At 39.8% G+C, this 23,363-nt stretch overlaps 1 protein-coding gene across 50 annotated transcripts in view; it reads left to right on the forward strand.

Annotated features, from left to right (window-relative positions):
- The window catches only part of dock3 (dedicator of cytokinesis 3), a 406,352-nt gene extending 385,878 nt beyond the window's left edge, over positions 1–20,474 (forward strand). For 8 of the 50 annotated variants that reach the window (XM_087304547.1, XM_087304551.1, XM_087304553.1 and 5 more), the window contains 11 exons: positions 86–265; positions 1,216–1,299; positions 1,391–1,507; positions 3,883–4,022; positions 4,837–4,969; positions 10,166–10,247; positions 10,332–10,453; positions 10,569–10,656; positions 11,016–11,135; positions 13,367–13,449; positions 15,113–18,785. In XM_087304547.1, the coding sequence (XP_087160673.1) occupies positions 86–265; positions 1,216–1,299; positions 1,391–1,507; positions 3,883–4,022; positions 4,837–4,969; positions 10,166–10,247; positions 10,332–10,453; positions 10,569–10,656; positions 11,016–11,135; positions 13,367–13,449; positions 15,113–15,697 (1,734 nt within the window). In that variant the 3' untranslated portion in view covers positions 15,698–18,785. Of the gene's footprint in view, positions 1–85; positions 266–1,215; positions 1,300–1,390; positions 1,508–3,882; positions 4,023–4,836; positions 4,970–10,165; positions 10,248–10,331; positions 10,454–10,568; positions 10,667–11,015; positions 11,136–13,366; positions 13,450–15,112 lie in introns of all 50 variants that reach the window. The other 42 variants (XM_087304578.1, XM_087304583.1, XM_087304587.1 and 39 more) reach the window with 17 other exon arrangements.
- The last annotated feature ends 2,889 nt before the right edge of the window (positions 20,475–23,363 follow it).

Consider the following 23,363-nt stretch of genomic DNA (forward strand, 5'->3'; position numbering starts at 1 on the left):
CAAAATATGTAATAAATGTCAGTTTAACAAGTGGATTTGCTGAAGATAAATGAGGTGTGTACCTTCTGCCTGTCATGTGTTGTAGGTGGAGGTCAGTCCACTGGAAAACGCCATTTATGTGGTGGAGAACAAGAACCAAGAGCTGCGCACCCTGATCAGTCAATACCAGCACAAACAGCTGCACGGAAACATCAACCTGCTCAGCATGTGCCTGAACGGCGTAATCGACGCCGCCGTCAACGGAGGAATCGCCAGATACCAGGAGGTGAACACCAAATTTGAACACCAAATTCACTCGAAGCTATCGGGCATATGGCAGTCAATGGTGATAAGTTAAAAACAAACACTTACAAGCAAGTCCAAGGCTGCGTCCGAAATTGCCTACTACTATAGTAGGTACTACATTTGAATTGGGATTTTCTACACTACCATAAGAAAAGTACATTCTATATAGTATTAATGGAACTCGGAATGGATCACATGACATACCCACGTCAGTTGCGTCACTTCTCTGTCGATTCTCGTACGTGGCTTAATGGGGTAGCATAGCATCCATTGGATAGGATATTCCATCATGTTCTGAGTTTGCAGGTAGCCTATATGTTTCAATTAAATAGCATTTTAGTGTCTCTTATGTGAATTTATATTTCATTTTTTTACAGGGGTATATTATTTCACACTTCATGCTTCTAGTAAGATTCTGCAGTGTGAATGCATGAAGGAACATTCCGAAGTGAACCACCAGTTGGTCTCAATATTGATTCCATTTGCCATTTTGGCTAAGATCATCCTAAAATGTCTGTAATTTATTATTGTTGTAGTTGGTCTAATCTATCAATGAGATTGACTTATTCTTTAATGCAGAAGTGCGCTTGTTTTTGCGATTGTTTTAATACTTCAGTTGCCTATGGGAGAAATGTTCCTGAAGGGAGAAATGCCTAGGAATAATAAATGGCAGAAAATGGTCAAACTGCTTGCTCTACAAGTGTGTTCATGACTATATGTAAAAGGAGAATACGATAATCAAAAATGATCAGTTTTCAACATCAAGCAGCAGAACAAGCTCTTTTTAATGTCTAAAAATCAGTGGAAGTGAATGAGACCGAAAGTCTTGAGCCAAAAAGATTCCAATGGCTGTGTCCGCTCAGATTTAAAGAATATAGTCAATATATTTAAATTGTTAGTATAATTGTTTTCACGCTTATTGTCTCTCAGGCATTCTTTGATAAAGAGTACATTAGCAGTCACCCTGAGGATACGGAGAAGATCACCCAACTCAAGGACCTGATGCAAGAACAGGCAAACACATATTTTTAACTATCCAGAAATAAAAATTTAAAGGTCAAGTAATCATATTTTCAATCATTATTTATATTAAACTACCCCACAGGTTCACGTCCTCGGTGTGGGTTTGGCCGTCCATGAGAAACTGGTGCACCCAGAGATGCGCCCCCTGCACAAGAAGCTGATTGATCAGTTCCAGATGATGAGGAGCAGTCTTTGTCATGTGAGAGCTCACATCAGCTTTTCATACACATTTGTAGACAACAATTTAGTTTTGAAAGGAACGTTTAAATAAAGACCCCACTCATTTTATACTACCCATCTGATTATGCTACCACACTGTATTTGAATAGCTCTGAGGTTGGGGTTAGAGATTAGGCGGAGGGATGTCACAGACGAAAGTAAAGAGGGGTGGAGGTGGGGTTTGGAAGGGCAGTTGAGGGGCGGGGGGTTTTGCTGACAAAAGTTAAGAGGGTTGGGAAGTCGTGGAAAAAAGTGAAGAGGGTTGGGGAGTCACAGAAGAAACTGAAGAGGGTTGGGGAGTCGCGGAAAAAATTAACAGGGTTGGGGAGTCACGGAAGGCATTGAACAGAGTTAGGGAGTCATGGAAGAAAGTGAAGAGGGTTGGGGAGTTGCGGAAAAAAGTGAAGAGGGTTGGGGAGATGTGAACAAAAATGAAGAGGGTTGGGGAGTTGCAGAAGAGAGTAAAGAGGGTTGGGGAGTTGCAGAAGAGAGTAAAGAGGGTTGGGGAGTCGCAGAAGAAAGTAATGAGGGTTGGGGAGTCGTGGAAGAAAGTGAAGAGAGTTGGGGAGTCGCGGAAGAAAATGAAAAGAGTTGAGGAGTCACAAAAGAAAGTGAAGAGGGTTGGGGAGTCGTGGAAAAAAGTGAGGAGGTTTGTTGAGTCGCGAAAGAAAGTAAAGAGGGTTGGGAAGTCGCGGAAGAAAGTGAAGAGGGTTGGGGAGTCGTGGAAGAAAGTGAAGAGGGTTGGGGAGTCGCGCAAGAAAGTGAAGAGGGTTGGGGAGTCATGGAAGAAAGTGAGGAGGTTTGTGGAGTCGCGAAAGAAAGTAGAGTTGGGGAGTCATGGAAGAAAGTGAAGAGGGTTAGGGAGACGCGGAAGAAAGTGAAGAGGGTTGGGGAGTCATGGAAGAAAGTGAAGAGGGTTAGGGAGTCGCGGAAGAAAGTGAAGAGAGTTGGAGTCATGGAAGAAAGTGAAGAGGGTTAGGGAGTCGCGGAAGAAAGTGAAGAGGGTTGGGGAGTCATGGAAGAAAGTGAAGAGCTTGGTGGTGCGATTGTGCATGTGAGGAATTGATAAAATGAGGTGCTGGATCAGATTTCAGAGGTGCCAGATCCAGATCAAAATTAAGCCAAGGTGCTACCTACTTTTTGAATGCAAGGTAGGACAATCTGACAAGGTCTGACGAATCGACAGATCACAGATTCAGGTTCTTAATTCATATCTGTTGGTTTTAGGTAAATACCTTTATTTTTCTTGTACAAGTTAAAATACTCTTGCCTTTAATTGTTTCAGGGTAGCAAAACACAAAAAATGACAACGCATCCTGCACTCATGGATGTGTCCAAATGTTTGTCCAAACAAATTATATGGACAAATTATTTACCATGGGGTCAGACATTTTAGTGTATTTTATTGTAAGAGGCTGCAAATGAGCAGTTGCGGTAACTTGCCGACAACTGTGCTGCCAGGAAGTTACCACAACTGCTCATTTGTGGTCTCTTACCTGTAAATGCATTTACAGTAGTTCATTTTCATTTTACAGAAAAATAGCCTTACCACAACTTCTTTTTATGGTAATGCCCTTTACCACATTTTAATTTACAGTATGATGATTTTTACAGTTCTTTCACTGTACTAAACTACACTTTACAATAGAAGTAAATGCAAATATTTTTTTGTATTTACTATTGAATTTAATAAAATACAAACAAGTGACTAATTTATTCATTAACTGTCTCATTTGTGTCTTCCACTACAATAGCAGCTCTTGATTTATTTGATTACAGTAGAATACAGCATTTCCTATTTTGCAGGAAGTTACTGTAAAAGTTTTAAAATGGCCCACAATGCAGTGCATATTACGCCCCATTCACACTGGGGCTTGTCTAAAATTGGGGCTGACACTATCTTCATAGCAGCATCAGCAAACAAAATTTGACTGCAATCGGCTACAATCTAAGCTAGGGTATTTGCATAAAGTGATCTGATTGGCTGATGATTCCGATGGCTTGAAAAGTTGAGAAATTAACAGCTTCTGCAACGTCACTGACGGATCTACAAATCAGTGTCAGAAACGCCTGATGTCACCCATTCAAAGTGAATGGGAAGCGTTGATGATTCGCGTGAATCAGTGTTACAGTTGTGAACTGTAAATGTTTGTGGTGTTTTACCGTTTTTTGGGGGGGGGGTTTGCAATAAATAACTGTAACATTGTGTCAAAGTCTTAACAGTGTGCATTAGCAACAATTTACTTGATTCTCTGGTAATATTCTGGATCAGACCCTCTTCATTTGTAATATAACCAGGCATATCACATGAAATATGTTTTTCATGAGCGCAGACAGTGTGGATATTCAGAGTAGTGTTTCTATGTGGCCCTGCAGGGCCTGCCGGGTCTGGATAAGCTGAGTCCGGCCTGCTCTGGAGCGAGTACTCCACGCGGAATCCTTGCCACACACAGTCCTATGAGTCCTGAGAGTATCAAACTCATGCACCGACACAGGTCAGTACACCACTACACACAGTTATGATGGATATGTTGTGTGTGAACTATGTATGTGAGGTTATGAATGTTTGAGTCTAAATGTGACAGTAATTGCAATTTTAGATGTTGGAAGTCAAATCTGATTTCTTTGGAATTAAACAGCACAACACATTTCCTTAAAGAAGAAATCTGGACAAATTCAATCTAAATCAGTATTATTTTAGATATGTTCACATTGTAAATATTTACATATTGTATTTATCTACATATTGTAAATGTTTTCTAATGCAAAGTTTCATTTCATATAGGTGTATTTCTTGGTATATGATTTGTGTGGCATCTCACAGGAAACTCTGTAAATCTGTAGTAATGAATTTGTCATACATATTTAAATGTAAGAGAGATTCCTGCAGTCTAGAGACAGCCCTTCCTTTCTCTTCACAAACACTCCTTGACCGTGTATTCCTCATGAACACATGCGCACATACTCATGCTGCCCACCCTGAACACACGAGCTTCAGCTCCGCCACGTCTCTCTCACGTCTTTCTCTGTTTGTTCCTCTCTCCCTCTCTCTCTCTTCTGTCACTTCTTCTCATATATGTCTGACATCTTTCTTTGTGCATGCATTACTCCTTTGTTCTGTCTCTTTCCTCCTTTTTTTTCATATTGGCACGGCTGCCTATGTCCTACCACCCTATGATCTTCTTTTCCTTCATCTTGATTCATTTTCCCCATTCCCCGCATGCATTTCTCTTCCTGCTTTTCTTTCCCATCCCTGTTTTCCGTATCCCTCTCCTCCCCCTGTCTGTCTCTTTCTCTGTCTTCCTCTAGCCCTCTGAATGTGTTGGGCTCTGTCCGACATTCCTCCTCTTCTCTCTCCTCTCACACCTCCAGTGAGACAGGAAACCTCCTCATCATGACGGACAGTATGATGGAGCACCCAGAGGACCTTTATCGCATGCAGGTGGGCTACATGAACTCATAAGGTACATCTCAGCATTCATTTAGGGCACCCAAGCCGTATAATATACAGTCCTGTAGCCAAAGGGGGCTCGGGTGGTTCAGAAGACCCACCCCTCACTGACAAAGGTCCAGACTTTGTCCCATACATGAGCTCATTTGTCCTGTTTAGATTTGCTATGCAAATCGTGGTGAAAATAACCTGTTGAAAAAGTCTTTAAGACTAAGTGGAACCCTTCGTTGGCTGTTGCTTCGGCGTGACTTCAACTAATCAGTTTTTTGCCAATGCTAACACATATTTTTCATGAGTCCAACATCCAGCTGTGCAGGAAAATGTACCCAAGTCCCCTATAGTGTATGTGTTTGGACTGTGGGGGAAACCGGAGCACCCGGTGGAAACCCACGCCAACACGGGAAGAACATGCTGAAATGCCAACTGACCCAGCCGAGGTTCGAACCAGTGACCTTCTGGCTGTGCGATGATTGTGCTACCCACTGCGCCACCGTGACACCCAAAACATTAAATGACCAAACAAAATGACGAAACAAAGAATGACCAATACAAAGGTGTGTAGCACCAAAAGCGGCCCATATCTAAAATTAAGGGTGTCACGATTTCGATTTTAAATCGAAATCGATCGAAATTTATGCTCAATTTTGATTATCGAATCAAATAATAGAATTGTCGATACTGCCATGCCCCAATGTCACGTCAGCTTGGCTTGCCAAGCGGGAAAAAAAACATGCTTGTTGAAGTGCTTTTTATAATGCAGACTCAGGAGACCCGTCGACAAAGCTTAAACCCTCTCCTCTTTCAATGAAGTTGCCGGTGTGGAAGTATTTTGGATTTCCAGTGAGTTATGTTGACAATGTTTGTGTTGTCGACAAAAAAACAACAAAAAAAACACAGTTTTCAAGCTCTGCTATGTACGTTTTAGGGTTCGTCCGATAGACAACACCCATAGATATATACATTAGATGTCGCCTGGCCTATTGTTGTCTATTAGACGGAATTCGTCAATAGCGCCGCCATCTTGCTACAGGGTAGCGCTCCTTTGAAATGAATGCGGGACCAAGGTACAGTGGAGGACTGTGGCCACATAAAGCCAGAGATATACACATATACACATATATCTATGATCGGGAGTTTTCCTGGATGTTAGTATGTAATTTTTTTTTTACTAATTATGAAAATTATAATTTTAAATCACTTTTCTACATTGATGGATCAGTGACCGCACGGGCATTCCTGACAAAAAGCTTGTGTTTGTGTGTACAGAAATGTACTATTCACCCTCCCTGTTAAATTTAATCTAATCATGTCCTGAAACACACCTCCTCTCCTGCCTTCACTTCTCATACTGACGGAGGGAGCGATTCGTTTGTGAATGAATCCCCCGAATGACTCTTTCACCAACGTTAGCCGACAATAATACAAGTTTCTAATAATATCTCGTTGTCATATTTATTTTGCATTGTTTGCTGATTTTATTCAACAAAACTAGCATAAGCCGAGTGTTTAGTGCGAGTTGGAGCTGCTTTGCCGTATGGTGAATGCAGTAAGTGACTGTTATCATCAATAACGTTACCTGTTTAGCACAAAAGTTTAGAACATACAAAAACAGAAAAAAACTTAATATTACATATGAAATGTTCTGCCTTTGTGCTTTGTTTTCTTTGTTTGCTCGTTACTACACCCGTAGACAGCGCTAAAGTTCAGCATCTTCATGTAATAACACCTGTCTTGACTAGTGCGGTTGAATAACATTTGTCCTGGGAGCACTGTACCAATGTGGCGGCACTATTGACGCATGCTCAGGGTCCCTATGCGATATCTAGTGTATATATCTATGGACAACACCGGCATCGCGATCCTCCGCCCCGCCACCATTGCAAATCCACTCGCGAAAGGTACACACTCAGGCCCTGTTTACACTAATATGTCTTTGTTTTTAAATGGCATTGTAGAACGACAAGAATTTGACATCCACAGTGGCGTGTAGCATTTCTGAGCAGCCCTCCTTCCTCACTACCACTGAAAACGCACATCATGTGACCACACACACTCATTCACACAGACACAGATGCACACACATTCATGCGCTCGAGACAGCAGGTCCAGGTAGTCAGAGGATCAATAGACTGCTTCAATCTTTCACTTACTTGTAATTATTCATTTTAGCGAACACCTCAGATACTGTTGGCTGGTTGCTGTTGGTCGTGCACCTTTTTTTTATCGACGCCATTATAACGACACAGATCACTGCCAATTCACGAGTCCCGCATAAAAAGTGATTGACAGGTGGTAATATGTGTGTAACTTATCTTTATTCATTTACTGTATGATTTGTTTATGGGTAAAACAAAGACCGTGCAGGTCAGGTAGTTTAAACGGTAGGCTACAAATAATTAATTTGTTATTAATTAACTAATTATTCATAATCGAAAATCGAATCATGACTTTAGAATCGAAAATGTAATCGAATCGAGGATTTGGAGGATCGTGACACTCTTATTTAAAATGATTTGAATACTATCTTAGCTAAGAAATCCAAAAATGTGGTTCGGGTGACCATCTGACAAGCTATTTCAGAATAGTGCTCAAAATGTCACTAAAATGCACTTAAATTTCAGAATTAAATAGAAAACGAGGGGTATGATTGCAAAAATGAACCACCTCTTTGGTCAGGCTGGCTACAGACCTGTCATAACAACCCCTTAGTGGCGCAGTATTGGCATTACAATTCAGCACAGTAAACTAACCATTTATGCCCATTTTTACTGCCAAAGGTACCAAAAACGCAAACCTTACCGTGCCACTTTTTTGGCACCCTTTTTAAAGGGTAAGCCAGTGGGCGACCATTGACTTGATTGTGTCCTGGCCTTAATAGCACCCCAACTACCATCCATTACCCGAGGCCTATGTGCCTATTAGAAAGTGCCTAACCATGTGCTAACACCACTAGCAGTACCTTAGAGAACACTCATAAGACCCCAGCAACCAACAATCACTTGGAGGTTCATGCACATCATGATTTTGCCAAGTACAATGCAATCCTGGATTAACATCTATGTTGATCCTGGATCCTAATTTTTGTTCTAAGATGTAATCCACACCTATAGGTAGCTCCTAAACCTACCCAGAACTGTAATTATTCCCAAAATCAAAGGGGAATAATAGTTGGATAACAATCATGTAGAAGTGGATAAACCAAACCATGAACATAAAACTTAACATAAACTGTGAACATATCGCTTAATTATGATTGGCTCCAGGATCAACATGGATTTTACTACAGGAACATGTCCTACCAAAATCAGGTTTGCGGTGGTTTACTTAGCAACATCTCAGAACAGCTTAGCAAGCACCTAACACCTGACCATCTGCGTAGTAAAGGCCCTGGTATACTTCTAACGAATTCAAAGAACAAGCAGAAATAACATCATTTCAAACAAAATCCAGCCAAAGCGAAGTTCCTTTTGACTGTTGTTTTTGCAGTTTGAAACATCTCACCTAGGTGAACTTTTAGGGAGTTTGTTTTTGGCTCTTAAAAACCTTTGAGCTACCACTGGTTCCTGGCAATTAATGTGTGATTTTGTCATACTTTTGGCATCTCATTCCAAGGGGGTCAGAAAAGTGAACAACATATAAAAACCATAGACTGTAAAATATATGTAGTATCCGTGACGTCACCCATAGGTTTCTAAAGAGCGCAAAAGAAGCCACAAGTAGGCGCGGCCAACCGTCGCCATTTTGTTCGCGCGTCATCACACCCACGGCGGGATACCAAACAAGGGCAAAGAGGCGGAGAGTGAGCGGAGCTACAGACACCTGCTGACAGTTTGCTTCGACCTGGTTCAGACACACTTTACTTTGAGAGAACGCTTAATACTTTATCACCTGCGACTCGTTTGTATTCCGACCGCTTGTGCTAGGTTGTGCACTATATCAATAAAGTGTTTAGACTTGTAAAAACACTGCTGTAATACACAGAGCCACTAAACATTGTTCTTATGACGTTTTTCAACAGGAGGAAAACGCAAATTACTTCCAAACACTTCAGATATAGTCTGTGTTAGTTAATGTAAGACTATTGATGAAATCCAGCATAACACTGTATGACAACGCTTCAGGTGACTGTTCTAGAGCCTACAGCTAATCAATTCGTCAGATTCTGCAGTGCGTTACAGCTCTAAATATAAATATAAACGATAAATGATCTTAAATAAAACAAATACATGTATAAAGATGGTATATAAGTATATAACTTTACTCACATGGGAAACGGAGGCCACGTGAATGGTTTGTTAGCACAATTAAGTGCACACAGCATGCCATGCCATCTAGTAATTGTAGGAAACAAGTCCAAAAGGCAGTTAACTGTGTAAAGCCACATAAAACAACACAGAAATACGATAAATATGCCGAGTTCAGCGGCTAATCTGCAGGATTCAGCTGAGGTGACATGACGGCGACCAACGAGACCTAGCTGTCACTCAAGTGGCCACGCCCTTAATTATGCAAACTTAATATAACTTAATACAAAGGAAACGGATGAGTTATAAAAAAATTCACCCCCCTCACAGTTGTCATGAAGGGTAATATTAGCTGTATTAACTAAAATCTTTTTTGTACCAGGCTGTAAACACCTTTTTTTCTGCTGTAAAGTTGGCCATTCTAACAGTGGGCTCAATTGAAATTTGCTCTATTTTGGAGTCAGGAGTGGCCAGGACTAGCGGAGTTTCGGATGAATTGCAGTTTTAGTTACTTCCGTATTGGCTTCCTGAGGGAGAGCGGGAGGTTGCCGCTTGATAAAAACTAACAAGTAGCCACTTGATAATACTAGAGTCAAGTAGCAGTATCCACACCTCGAGGATTATCCACACCTGTCCTTTAACTCACAGAGAGAAACTGCTACTGCAGTGTGGGAGTGTAGGAAGGATTTAAAAGAGTAAACTGTCAACCAGGCTTTTCAAACTTTTTATTGCCCTCAAACTAAGAACGAAAAATAATTTTGAAGAACTTTGAAGTATACCAGGGCCTTAAACCAAAGAAACCACTCACAACCCTCGCAACTCCCTGACAACCCTTCAGAACAGCTTAGCTTCTGCAGAACAACACCATTAGCCAGGATCAACACTACGAACTAACAAAAACACTGTAGATGATCTTTTCTGTTTTCCCCATGTAACCTTTCAGCCCAGTCCATCGTCATCCAGCTTGAGTTCGACGCATTCAGCTCCGTCTCAGATGATCAACTCAGGGCACGGCAGCATCAGAGGTAAACACCAATAACGTTTTCATATTAACATCAGGATTAACGTTTACGATTCCCAAATTGAGATTACTTTTAAACTATTTCCAGTTGGATCCCCATCACTACCTGACAGATACAGACACAATCGGGAGATGTTGATGCTTCTGCCACCGCACAGGGATCGGCCCAGTAGTGCCATGTACCCCAATATAACTGAGAATGGACAGGTGGTGTGTTTACCTTTCAAACAATAATTTAGTTTAAAATTCATCAAACTATCTGGAACTGAGTTTTGAAGGTGAGATGATGTCAGCAATAAATGTTTATTTCCCTTTTTTTCACCAGCCTACTAATCATCAGAGGGCTCTGTATCATCAAGTCATTGGTCCCTGCAAACCTTGCAGTGACCCCAATCTTTCGGTGGCTGATAAAGGTATGACTGGGTGTGTATAATTCTCTGAACCCACTGTAACTCACAATCTCCTGATTGTGCAGAATTACAATCCATGCTCTATCTGAAATCCCCCCCAACTCTGAATGATTTTTTGAATATGCAACAATTCTGGCGTAATATCCTGACCATGTAAATCTGATATGTTTGTTGGTGAACAGCGTGCTTAAGTTGGTCACCCTCCTGTACCAGCTACAAAACATCCTCTCTTGTTAGGCTAGTTTAGCAGCCGGCTGGTAACAAACCTTTGATCAGACCTACCTGAGATATCTGGTACCTTCCCATGTGGGTCCAGCAGCTTAGTGATGTGGTTTCTGCTCTATTTTTCTGTCCTCTTGCAGTGTTGTCGGCTCCCAGCAGCTGGAGTTTGGACAGTGGCACCAGAGACACTCTGCCGTTCCTCTCTGCTCATGTCGGGAGTGTGATGGCCCCACCTGTTCCCCCTCGCACCCTTCCTCCCGGTAAGAAACAGCATCTTTTGGAAAAGGTTTTCATTTGAGAAAGTGTCATGAAACCATTGCTTTTATTTTTGGAATGTTATGAAAGATGAATTATGTCATTGGTTACCTTAGATCAGGGGTGCTCAATCCTGTTCCTGGAGGTCTACCTTCCTGCAAATTTCAGTTGCTACCCATATCAAACACACCTGAACCAATTAATTAGGACCTGAACACCACTTGATAATTACAGGCAGGTGTGTTTGATATGGGAGCAACTGAAATCTGCAGGAAGGTAGATCTCCAGGAACAGGGTTGAGCACCCCTGCCTTAGGGCGCTTTCACACCTGTGAATCGATTCAGTTGTTCCGAAACAGAGATTACAATTGTTACATTGTTGCTCTTTGCTCTTGGAGCGGTTCGCTTTCACACTGCAAAGTTTCTAATCGGACCAAAAGAGCTAAAACAAGTCACATGCGAGTAAACTCTCCTTACATTGGTCAGAGTGTCAGGGTTTATTTTGCAGCGTCCCGCTAAGCTGTCAGGAGAGGTGGTGGTTTGGTGGTGATTGACAGGTTGCGCGCGCACGACGTGTCTTAGGAGAGACGCGGTGGGGAGGGGTAAGAAGGGTGCGCGACGATGTCTATTTGAGGACCGGGAGGGAGACGCGAGATTACCGGGAGATCATCACTCGTTTGCGGGCATCCGGAGACTCGCGAAACTTCCCGCCCTACTCATAATTCTCTCTTCATATAGCCATAAGCCTATTACATATCCATAAAATACTGTGATATAACCTCACTCAGATCGGATCGCTTTCTCACTGCAATCGAACCGCTCCAGGGTTCGTTTCAATCGAGCTGAGACCACCTCATTCAAGCGATCTCGGATCGATTACTTTGCCGCGGAACAGAGCGCGATTGCCTTGTTCACATATGCCAAACGAACCGCACTAACTGGGCAAGCGAGATACGTTCCGAAACAAAAGTGTTGGTGTGAAAGCACCCTTAGATATTTTTGGCATGGCAAGGTGCCACAAAATATCTATTCAGTGACGCAAACTGGTTAACAGACGTTTGGAATGTGTATCTAACAATGAGTGCATATAGTATATGGAAGATTTTGTGAACTTGTGAAGCCAGTTGAGTTTTTAGTTCGATTGCATCTTGAGGGACATGGTTGTATCACATGGTTGTGTACTTAAATCCATATCGAGAAGTAAATGGGTGGTTGGAATATAGTATCATTTTGTACACAACACAATAAATTAAGACTCTGAGAGCCTTTAACTTATATCACAGCTCCAACAAAATTTGTAGTTGCAAATGGCGAATATTAAAGTGATATTCCCATTCTATTTGGACAAAACATTACACACCAACACCACTTTTTGTAGTAATTTTTGAAGGATTCGGATTTCTGCTTTCCAATATCCTTACTACACAAAGTCTGTTTTGAATAAAAAGTCGAATCACTTTAAAATAATTAACCGTAAAAACAGTAAAATCACTTTTAGACATTTTAGATAGTATTAACTCGTTGATAATAACAATAGAAACAGTTGCTTCCAGTCCTCAGCCCTCAGTTCCACTCAAGGTCTCCGTCACCTCTGACCTAGATTGGTGGCTTCTGAAAATAGTTATAAAGACACAGGCAAATGCACTGAAAATACGGTATATTAAGCAATGTGTTAACCTATTCATTAATTAAAATCAATTCACAGTTAAATACTGAGAAACAGGATGATGAAAAGGATAAACGTTGGTCCATGATGAGACGGATTGGAAAGCAGAAATCCGAATCCTTCATTTTCTATTACAATTTGCCTATTAAATTTCACCATTTTCACTTCATTTATGCCTCACATTCATTTATAGGAGAATGAGAGAAAGAAAACACATCATTAAATACTAAGAAACAAATACTAGTCTTTTAATTTTGATTATTATAATAATATGCATCCTGTCAACTACCCGAATGTGTCTAAAAAGTAGCCTCCTCCTTTTCATTTCAGTAGATTTCCCTACATCTAAAACATCAATCCTTTGCTGTTAGCATAAATCCTCACATGATTGAGTAATTTCCTGGTCATTCCCTCTATCCCAGCCATTACCCTCCTCTGAACGTCAGCTAAGTTCAGAAAGAGTCCTTGATAGTGCTTGCTGAGTGAGCGCATGCCGACCTGTGTGCGGGCAAGTATATACCGGCGTGTGCTCTTTCCAACCCTGGTTGTCCAACTGTGTCTCCCCCTTTAGGACACTTCTCGATGCACTTTGATGCTTTCCACCACCAGATCAACGAACTCCCTCCAGCTCTCCCCGCGCGCTCCTTAAGAAAGGTATCCTCCGCCTAGATGTGTCCTGTTAGTGCTCATCATGCATGTCCGCGATAGCATTCCACGATGTCTAATGTCCTGTTAACCTCAGATGTCCCCACCTGTTCTCCAGCCAAAACACCCAGAGCCGAATTGTCCGCCAGTCTGCTTTTGGTTATAATTGGGTTGTTCTTGTCCCTAAGATGCTGAAAGTGTTTGGGTTCATTATGTAATTGTTTCATGTGCATCTGTATATGTGCGCATCTATAGAGCAATTTTTGTGTATGTGTGAGCATATGTGTGCTTGAGATTGTCGCTTCTCCATTATGAACTGGAGATCAGTAGGATGCAAGTGAAGGATGATGACTATAGGGTGACTGATAAAGTCAAATCTGCTTCCGTCATCCAGAGACCTAAACTTCAGGTCAGAGAGTAGCTTTAAATCAGAGGTGCTGAAGCCTGCTCCTGAAAAACAACTTGCTAATTTGATCGATATACCAGAAGTAGCCATAGAATTAAATTGGGTTTGTTTGGCAGTGTTTGCTTTAAATTTACTGCTTATGATGGGAAAGTCCTTGTGCCCAAGTGATAGGACAAACATTCTGTTAAAAAAGGGCATACTTCAAATTAAAGCTACATTAAAGCAATACTCTAATTTTAATTAAAAAATAAGTTTTGACAATGTTCCTGTTCAAAGCTTTAATCTTCCGTAGTTACATTGTGTATTAAAATAGACGGAAAACGAAAAGTTTCTATGTTCAAGGCTGATATGGATAGCAATTATACTCTCGGGTGAACACATAGTAGTTTTAATATTTTATCCCTGGCTCTTCCTTACGATTGTTAGATAGTGCTTGGGTTTTTTTTTTAAGTTTTTTTGTAGCCCATACATTGCAAGGGGTTTAAAATGTCTTACGAAGTAGATCAGGGGTGGCCAACCCTGTTCCTGTTGAGCCACCTTCCTGTAGATTTCAGTTGCTACCCATATCAAACACACCTGAACCAATTAATTTGAACACCACGTGATAATTACAGGCAGGTGTGTTTGATATGAGTTGCAACTGAAGTCTGCAAGAAGGTGGCTCTACAGGAACAGGGTTGGCCACCCCTAGAGTAGATTAATGAACTCAAATTATGGAACTCATTCATTCATTCATTTTCTTTTTGGCTTAGTCCCTTTATTTATCTGGGGTTGACACAGCGGAGTAAACCGCCAACTTATCCCTTCCAGCTGCAACCCATCTCTGGGAAAAAATTCTGGAACTCAAATCATTGATTTCCAGTGGCTGCATTTATAGCAGAAACTCCAGCGAAAGATCACCATTACACAACATGGACGAGCCAGGTTAAAAGTTAACACTACTCTGACTGTGTCCATCCGATAGAAGAACGTCATTCAGACAGATGATGCCTTAAGGGTGAATAAATTATGGAATTATGGGGCCATTTTAATTTTAAATGAACTATCTCTTTAAGAATATTTCCACTATCAAATGTGGAGATCATTAGAACTAAATGTGGTTAAAACTTCAACCTGTAGGATGGAAGTTCTCCAGGAGTTGGATTTAGCTGCCTTGCTCTTAGATCACCTGAATGTCATCCTACTGGTCTTACATTTGAACGTTGCATTTAAAAAAGGTGTTAATAATGCAGTGTAATGTTGACCTTGTTTACCTTTCCTTACCAGTCGCCCCTGCACCCTATACCTGCCTCACCCACCAGTCCACAGTCGGGCCTGGATGGCAGTAACTCCACCTTATCCGGCAGCGCCAGCAGTGGTGTCTCCTCCTTGAGTGAGAGCAACTTCGCCCAGTCCTCCTCTGAGCCTCCAGCTCGAGCCGACACCTTGGACTCGATGCCGAGCAGCCAGGCCTGGACCACAGACACGGAAGAGGCAGAAAGTCCCTATCTCCCCGTACGCTACAGCGTCTCCGAGCCTGAAGTTCTGGACCCTCTCAAGCCAGCTCCATGCCGTAGTCACTCAGCCCCGTTGGGTGTAACCCCAGGGATACCCTCTGATGGCCACCACCACCATCACCTCCATCTCCACCATCACCACCCACACGCAGTGCACATCACCCACCCTCACTACCACCACCACGAGCCTGCACCCGCACTGCCTCCCAAACCTTACCTGAGGGAAGGGTGCATCCCTGAAGAGGACCTGAGGCCAGTTCCGAGGCCTATGCCACGCAAGATCTCCCAGCCTTTGCTTACTACCAAGGAGGAACAGGCCAAGGTGGCCTGGGAACATGGCATTAGTGAAGAATAGACGAAGAATAACCTGGACTGTAAGCTTTGGCATGATTTGTGGCAGGATTTTGGGAAAGTCCCCAAAAATTATTCATTTGAACCTTCTCTGCTCCCAGTATACCCAGTGTAGGTCTTTTCAACCTTTTAAGAAGTGCTTGCCATGTTACAGAGCTTCTACATGCTAGTGAGATGTTTTGTTTTGTTTTGCGCTTAGTGGTTGTTGGTTGGGAGTTGCACAGGATCCTTGAATTCAAACTGCTTGTAGAGCCCAAATTACTTCCTCTCATTGGTATCTTGTTTGGGTTATGCAGATATGATACGTTGTAATGGTGCAGAGAGACTTTCAGATGAACAAGGAAGCACAAATTGAGATTTCGATGGTTTTCAGGTGTATCATGTACTCAGAGATAACACATGCCAATTTTCTAACTTCTAGACATTTCATTGTGGCCGTTGCAATAGTTCTAACTGACATCCTACACTTTCAAAATGAGCTTATTTGTACGGTTAGCACTTAACCTTCGAGCACCAAAAACCTTAGTTTTGCCTTTTTTCTTTCAAAGGAAATCATTATATACTTTAGAAAGAGCTAATCTGAGGTTTGTTAAATAGTGGACACATTTGAAATTTCGTTTGACTTACAATTCACTAGCCCACGTAAGGATGAACTTTGAAGATGTTTGAAGATCTGCTCTTGGACGAAGCATGCTCATTTCTCCTGACAGCTTGCTTACATCCCAATCCAACGCAAAAGCCTCAGATGAGGTTTTATTAACGCTGCGGTTGATATAACATGCTAACACTTCATCACAGACCTAAAAACACTTAACAGAACGTCTGCTACCTCCTGCGCGGTTGCGGGAAGCTTCTCTTCAGAGAGAATCTGCACTGATTTGACAGTAAGAGGCTTTTACAATCTTCGTAAAGCCTCATTACACCCACAATATTGTCGTGCTGCGAAAGCAAATCAACCACTCTCAACGCTACTACCCCGTTACGCTAATAACACAACAGCCAAAGCGCTGTTAAATCAAAGCCATTTCACAGATGTCTCCTCACAGTAAAGCGGCTTTTGGTCTCAGCAGGTTCCTTTGGGAATTGATTTCCGTTCCTCTGCGTTGACAGTTTTCATAAAGAAGTATATATTTTTAGATAGAGCTGTTATAAAATTCCAAGACTTTAATATAATTGTATAGTAAAGAAAAATTGCAAAAAGAGTTCGAATAAATACAGCTTAGATTATATCATACAATATATTGCTATGAAAGATTATATCACACATTTTTAAAGGTGAAAAGGTTTCATGGCTGTGTTTTATGTCGTGAGTTGAGTGGCTTACAGCTACTGATGGATGCAAATTCGGTACCTGATGGTGTTTGCATATTTACGTCTAATGACTTGAAAGTTAACGTTATTTAAAAGCTAATTTTTATGTGCAATGTGCATGTTCTCTTCAATAGTGGTGAATATTACCCTGCATCACTTGAAGGGAGGGTCTGGTAGAGATATTGTTTTTATTGTATATCTACACATCTTCATCGTGTCACAATAAACGTAATTAAATCGCATTTCAGATATTGTGTCAGACAGACCAGAATCTGCTGATCAATTATTGACACTTTCAATGGAAATCAAAATTGCACGAAAGTCAACTTTCAACGGAAAGTTAAAATGAAGTCTAGTAACGCCCCGCCCACGGTGAAACATCATTGGTTCAGAATTTTGATCTACATGATTGTGTTGAACATCATATAAATTGTCGTAAAATTTATTTATATCACTTTTTGTAACAAATTTCACAAATAAAATATCGCAAATTATCACAAGAAACGTAAGTATATCGCATTTAGAGAAACAAATATCTGCTGTCCAATAGTTATGACATTTTCAATGGAAAGCAATAATAAATATCTAGTAAAGCCCTGCCCACACTGAAAACTCATTGGATTCAAATAAATTTCGCAATTAAAATAGCCCAAATTATCTCAAGAAACGTAACTATAGCACATTTCAAATATTGTGTCACACAGACAATAATCTGCTTACAGATTGTTGACATTTTCAATGGAAATCAAAAATTGATGTCCAGTAAAGCCCCACCCACAGTGAAATCATAATAAATTTTTAATCATAATTTTGTTGAACATCGAATAAATTGTCATAAAGTTAATTATACCACATATTGTAACAAATTTCGCAATTAAAATATCACAAATTATCACTTGAAGCGCATTCAGAAAAACAAATATCCACTGTCCAATAGTAATGACATTTTCAACAGAAAGCAAAAATGAACGTCTAGTAAAGTCCTTATTGGTTCAAAATTTGTATCTATATAACTTTCATCTATATAAACATCAAATAAATTGTCATAAGAAACTTAATTATACCACATTTTGTAGCAAATTTCTCAATTAAAGTATCACAAATGATCACAAGAAACGTAAATATATCGAATTTTAAATATTGTGTCAGACAAGAATCTGCTGACCGATTGTTGACGTTTTCAACGGAAATCAAAAATGCATGTCTAGTAAAGCTCCGACCACAGTAAAATCTCCTTGGATTCTGATCTACATAATTTGGTTGAGCTGGTTGGTTTCTGTCTGAAAGTAAAGACAACAGAAAGTATTTAAAAAAAAGAGTCTAGTTAAGCCCCGCCCACAGTGAAACGGCATTGGTTCAGAATTTTGATCTGCACAAATAACCCCAATATTACCACATTTTGTATCAAAGTTTGCAAATAAAATATCGCAAATTATCACAAGAAACGTAATTACATCGCATTTAGAAAAACAAATATTTGCTGTCTTATAGTAATGACGATTTATAGTAATTTTCCACGAAAAGTAAAAATAAATGTTTAGTAAAGCTCCGCCCACAGTGAACCCTCATTGGTTCAGAATTTTCATCTACATAATTTTGTTGAACATTAAATAGTTTCGTATTGGCTGGGAGTCACACAGAATTTCCATGTTTATTGACAGGCAGAATAAACGTCACTGGAATTTTCGTTAAATTTTTTGAAGTCCACTGTAAACTTTTCTGCCCAATTACTTTGGCAATATATACTCTAACTAATGTTATTTTTTATACTATAATGTGGTTTAATTTGGTTTTTTATCAAATATGTACTTAAGGCTGCTCATGGTATGAACTGTACTTTAACTCCAAATACTTGAACGTATATGAAGGCAAAAAGCAAGTTTTTAGGCACACTTACACATGTTAATGTGTGCTTTTTTTGTAATATGAAGGCTGTATTCTTCATATGTACATTGAGAAACGCATGTTATCTCAATAGCTGATCATCATTGAAGGCTTTTCATGGCCGGATAAAGCAAATACACGGTCCTAGCGTAAATCCATTACATTAAAACATTATATGTTTTCTCTTCATCAGAATTTACTGTTGGCTTGTACGTGCTTCCTCTTAAAGTAAAACTGTTGGTATGCATTTGTAGATTATTATTTATAATATGTATATATATATATATATATATATATATATATATATATATATATATTTATTTATTTTTTTTTGCTTTACTAAAATATGAAGACATATAGTGATGAAGTAGATGTGTTGTGTCTCTCGGGACATAGAAATGCGCTGACTGAAGAGTTATTAATCATTATTTATATGTAAAATAAGTCATATTAAACACCAAGTGATCAGGGAAGGAACTGGAATCTATGCAAAGATCGAGTGTTATATTAGAGAGGGTGTTGAAGTCTATCTGTGACGGCCCATTTTTGTGAATACCCGCACTGATCAACTAAAGAAAAGCATTAATATTTATTGTTTTCAGCGTTTCTTATTATGGCTTTCTAGACATTTTGCATGTAAATATGGACTGACGGATACTGTGCGTCTCGTATTCATTCACTAGCTCTAATTTTGCTTGCATAGCTAAGCAAAAAACTACATAAACCTATTATAATCACGAGTCATTAATGCTTTAAATAAAGGTTTTGGCTCATTTGGCACAAGCAACCATGTACAAATCTTTGAGTGTACATATTTTACATGTTTGATATCTCCGCGAAGGTAAGCTGACAGTTTTGGGATTCAGTTTGAGGGTGACGTTTTATTTTTTACATGACAAAAGTTGCCCGGATCAGCGTTTAAAATTCAATACCAGACTTTAGTTCACGTAGACAGCATTTGTGTGGATTGCTAATTAAATATTGGGCTTATTTTCCTGCATTTTGCTGAAATGATTGATGATTTGAATGAGGTTAAATTTAGGTGGGCAAATGGAAAAAACAAACCTTCTATGGTCTGTACATATGAAAAAAACTGAGTTAAAATGGCTACTAAACACTCCTGGCCTGCATTACAGTTCGTACCACACCATGTCTGGCTTTATTTTGTGTATATAATCCTTCAAAAGCTTTGTATTTATATGGTCAAGAGGGACAAATCATGTATAGACTGAGATTAATTGTCTGCCTTGTACTTTCTGATGTAAATGTGTTTTTAAAACTAAACTAAACTGCGACAAGTGAAAAAAAAAAGAACAAAAAAATCTTTCAATGGCCTAATCACGCGTTATTTTGTGTATTTTGCATTGGAATCTGAAGAGCGTTTTGTTTTACCATGCAGAAATACAAACACCTTTGTACGAGTATTCTCAAAAGTATTTTTTTCTGTATATATTGTGCTAGCATGACTCAATGTGGTGTGGATTTTAGATGTAAATACACTCGTTTTTTTTTTTCCTACTCACTTAACCGCTGTGACGTGTAATTCATTAATAATGCCTAATATTAAACAATGTTTTATCAACTGATATTCGCCTTCTTTCCTTACTTGAATGTGTGATTGAAGCAGGTTTTGTGTGTTTGTGTGTGTGTGTGTGTGTTAATGCAATGACACTAACTCAATCATTCATTTTCCTTCGGCTTAGTCCTTTATTTATTAGTGGGTCGCCCATCGGAGTGAACCGCCAACTATTTCAGCTTATGTTTTATACAGTTGCAACCCAATACTGGAAAACACCCATACACACTCATTCACACACACACACACACACACTCTCTTCCACCACGGCCAATTTAGTTAATCAATTCCCCTACAGTGCATGTGTTTGGACTGTGAGGGAAACCTGAGCACCCAGAGGAAACCCACGCCAACATGGGGAGAGCATGCAAACTCCACACGGGACTCAAACCAGCAACCTTCTTGCTGTGAGGTGACTGCTAACTACTGCGCCGCCCATGACACTAACTCGGAACAAATATTGTATGCAAATAACAAATATTTATATATATTGCGATTGGAAGGGCATCTGCTGTGTAAAAACGTGCTGGATAAGTTGGCGGTTCATTCCGCGGTGGCGACCCCGGATTTATAAAGGGACTGAGCCGAAAAGAAAGTGAATGAATGAATAAATGAAATAAGTGTGATAGGTGGAATATTCTGCACAGCATCACAAATAATTCATTTATCCTATAAATACAGTGGCTGTCCTGTATTTAAAAATAGGGATGCTCCGATCAGGAGTTGTGCAGCCGATGTTGAGTTTTCATTCCTCGTCATGGTGATCAGCCAGTACTGTTTCTGATGCTTCACGCTTTATATAACTGTAACATTGCATAAAGCACTTTTTCCCTTTAAGTATGATAAAGTGGAGATCTCTCCTTAATTAAGGGTGTTGATTTTAATATATGTCTGTTTAATGCTTCTTTTAAATATTTACTGTAAGGGTTGAAGCAGCTTTACAGAAAATTAGAGATAAAGCAGATAATACTTTTTTTTTAACATTATGGAAAAATTCAACATGTGTCAATGAAGAAAAAGTTTGTTTGATGCAACAGAAATTAAAAAGCACACCTTTATATCCATTACTTTACTAAAAGAAAATAGGCCTGTAAACGAATGTTTGTTGCAACAACTATATTACAACAAGTTATATTATATATATATATATATATATATATATATATATATATATATATATATATATATATATATATATATATATATATATATATATTAGGGATGTAACGGTATGAGAATTTCATACCTTGGTATGAATGTCACGGTACGGTATTTATTGAATCATTTACAGGAAAAAACAAAACTTATGAAAATACTCCAAAAAAGTCCCAAAAGTGTCAATGACATACAAATTAGTCATCTATCTGTAAGCTTTGAAACAGGAACTTCAATTTTAATAACAAAAAAATATTAAACCATGTAAAAAAATTAAGTTTCAATTTAGTAGTGTTGAAAACTCATCACATTCAACATTTAATCACTCACTCACTTAGATAGAGATGGGTTTAAAGGAAAATTATCATATAAATATAATCTGGTAAAAGCTGGTATCTCTGGGTATTTACAATGTCCCCTGCAACAGAAAAAAACCCTCTCATTTGGGACTGAGGTTTCTGGGACAGAGAGATATGACTTGGCCCAGGTTGACAGCAGTGGGTAACCTTGTGCATTGTCTTTCCCCCACTTGAGAGGACAAACCATGAGTGAGATAAAGATCTCATGTCTGCATCAATCTGAACAGTGTGCTGTGTTTCTGCAGTCCCCATGACTGATTATTAGTCCTATTCCCCAACTTGCAGGCACGTGCACACACAGGGCAACACAGCTGATAAGAACTCGCGTGACAACACCGCTATTCAGTACGCGCGCGACAACACAGCTGATAAGAACTCGCGCGACAACACCACTATTCAGTACGCGCGCGGCGACAACACCCAGCTCTTTTTCATCCCCGCTTCTAGCAGCACACTCCATTTCCGCATTACTGGATCTGTAGCGACAACAGACCGCAAGGGATTATGGCCAAGCCTGGGCTGATGGGAATTGTAGTTTCCGCTACCTCCCGTTCGCTTCATTCGCCTGAGCAAATTTTCTCAGAAGATCTATAGTTTTACCGAGTCATGCGACTACGGTAATATCGAAAAAAATTTATATTGCGGTATGACGGTATTTACAATACCGTTACATCCCTAATATATATATATATATATATATATATATATATATATTGTTGGGATAAATTGCAGACCGTCTGTGTGTTTCCTCAGTAAGCTGGAGCTCCAGGAAGGCAACAACAACTGAGAGATGTGAATCCAACAGTTTATTGCTCTCTTCTAAAGAAGTCTGGGGTATTCCCAGCTTTTATACATCATACTCAGGGTCACATGGGCTATGAATACGTGCAAATATTCAGCTCAGTTAGGCAGAACAATTTTATCCAGTGCTCAAGAATGTCAAGGCGCAACGTCAAGGCGCCTAGTACAGGGACAACTTACAATAAGATAAGACACAGTTACAAAACAGAATATTTGGAGAGTGACTACATGGATATTTCTTTCAATCCCCTCTTCCAGGCTCAGTTTCTTACAAGAGCCTGGATCATACCATATTCTCATAAACTCTATTTGTTAAATGGTTACCCTCAGTTCCATTCATAGCTAAATGTTCATAACCCTTTACCTAAGGCATTAACCATCCTATACATTCTTTCCATAAAACATCTCAGAAGACATGGACCAAAAATACATACACATAAGAAAATAATAAGTACCGGTACTACCATTGAGACATATGGAGCCAATGATCCAAACAGGCTTACTAAAAATCCCAATCCCCAATTAAAATTTCTTTCCTTCATCTCATCCTCATACACCTGTGATGATATCCTTTTCATCGCCCT

This window comes from Danio rerio, chromosome 22, assembly GCF_052040795.2.
Source record: "Danio rerio strain M-AB ecotype USA chromosome 22, GRCz13ab, whole genome shotgun sequence".
NCBI lineage: Eukaryota > Metazoa > Chordata > Actinopteri > Cypriniformes > Danionidae > Danio > Danio rerio.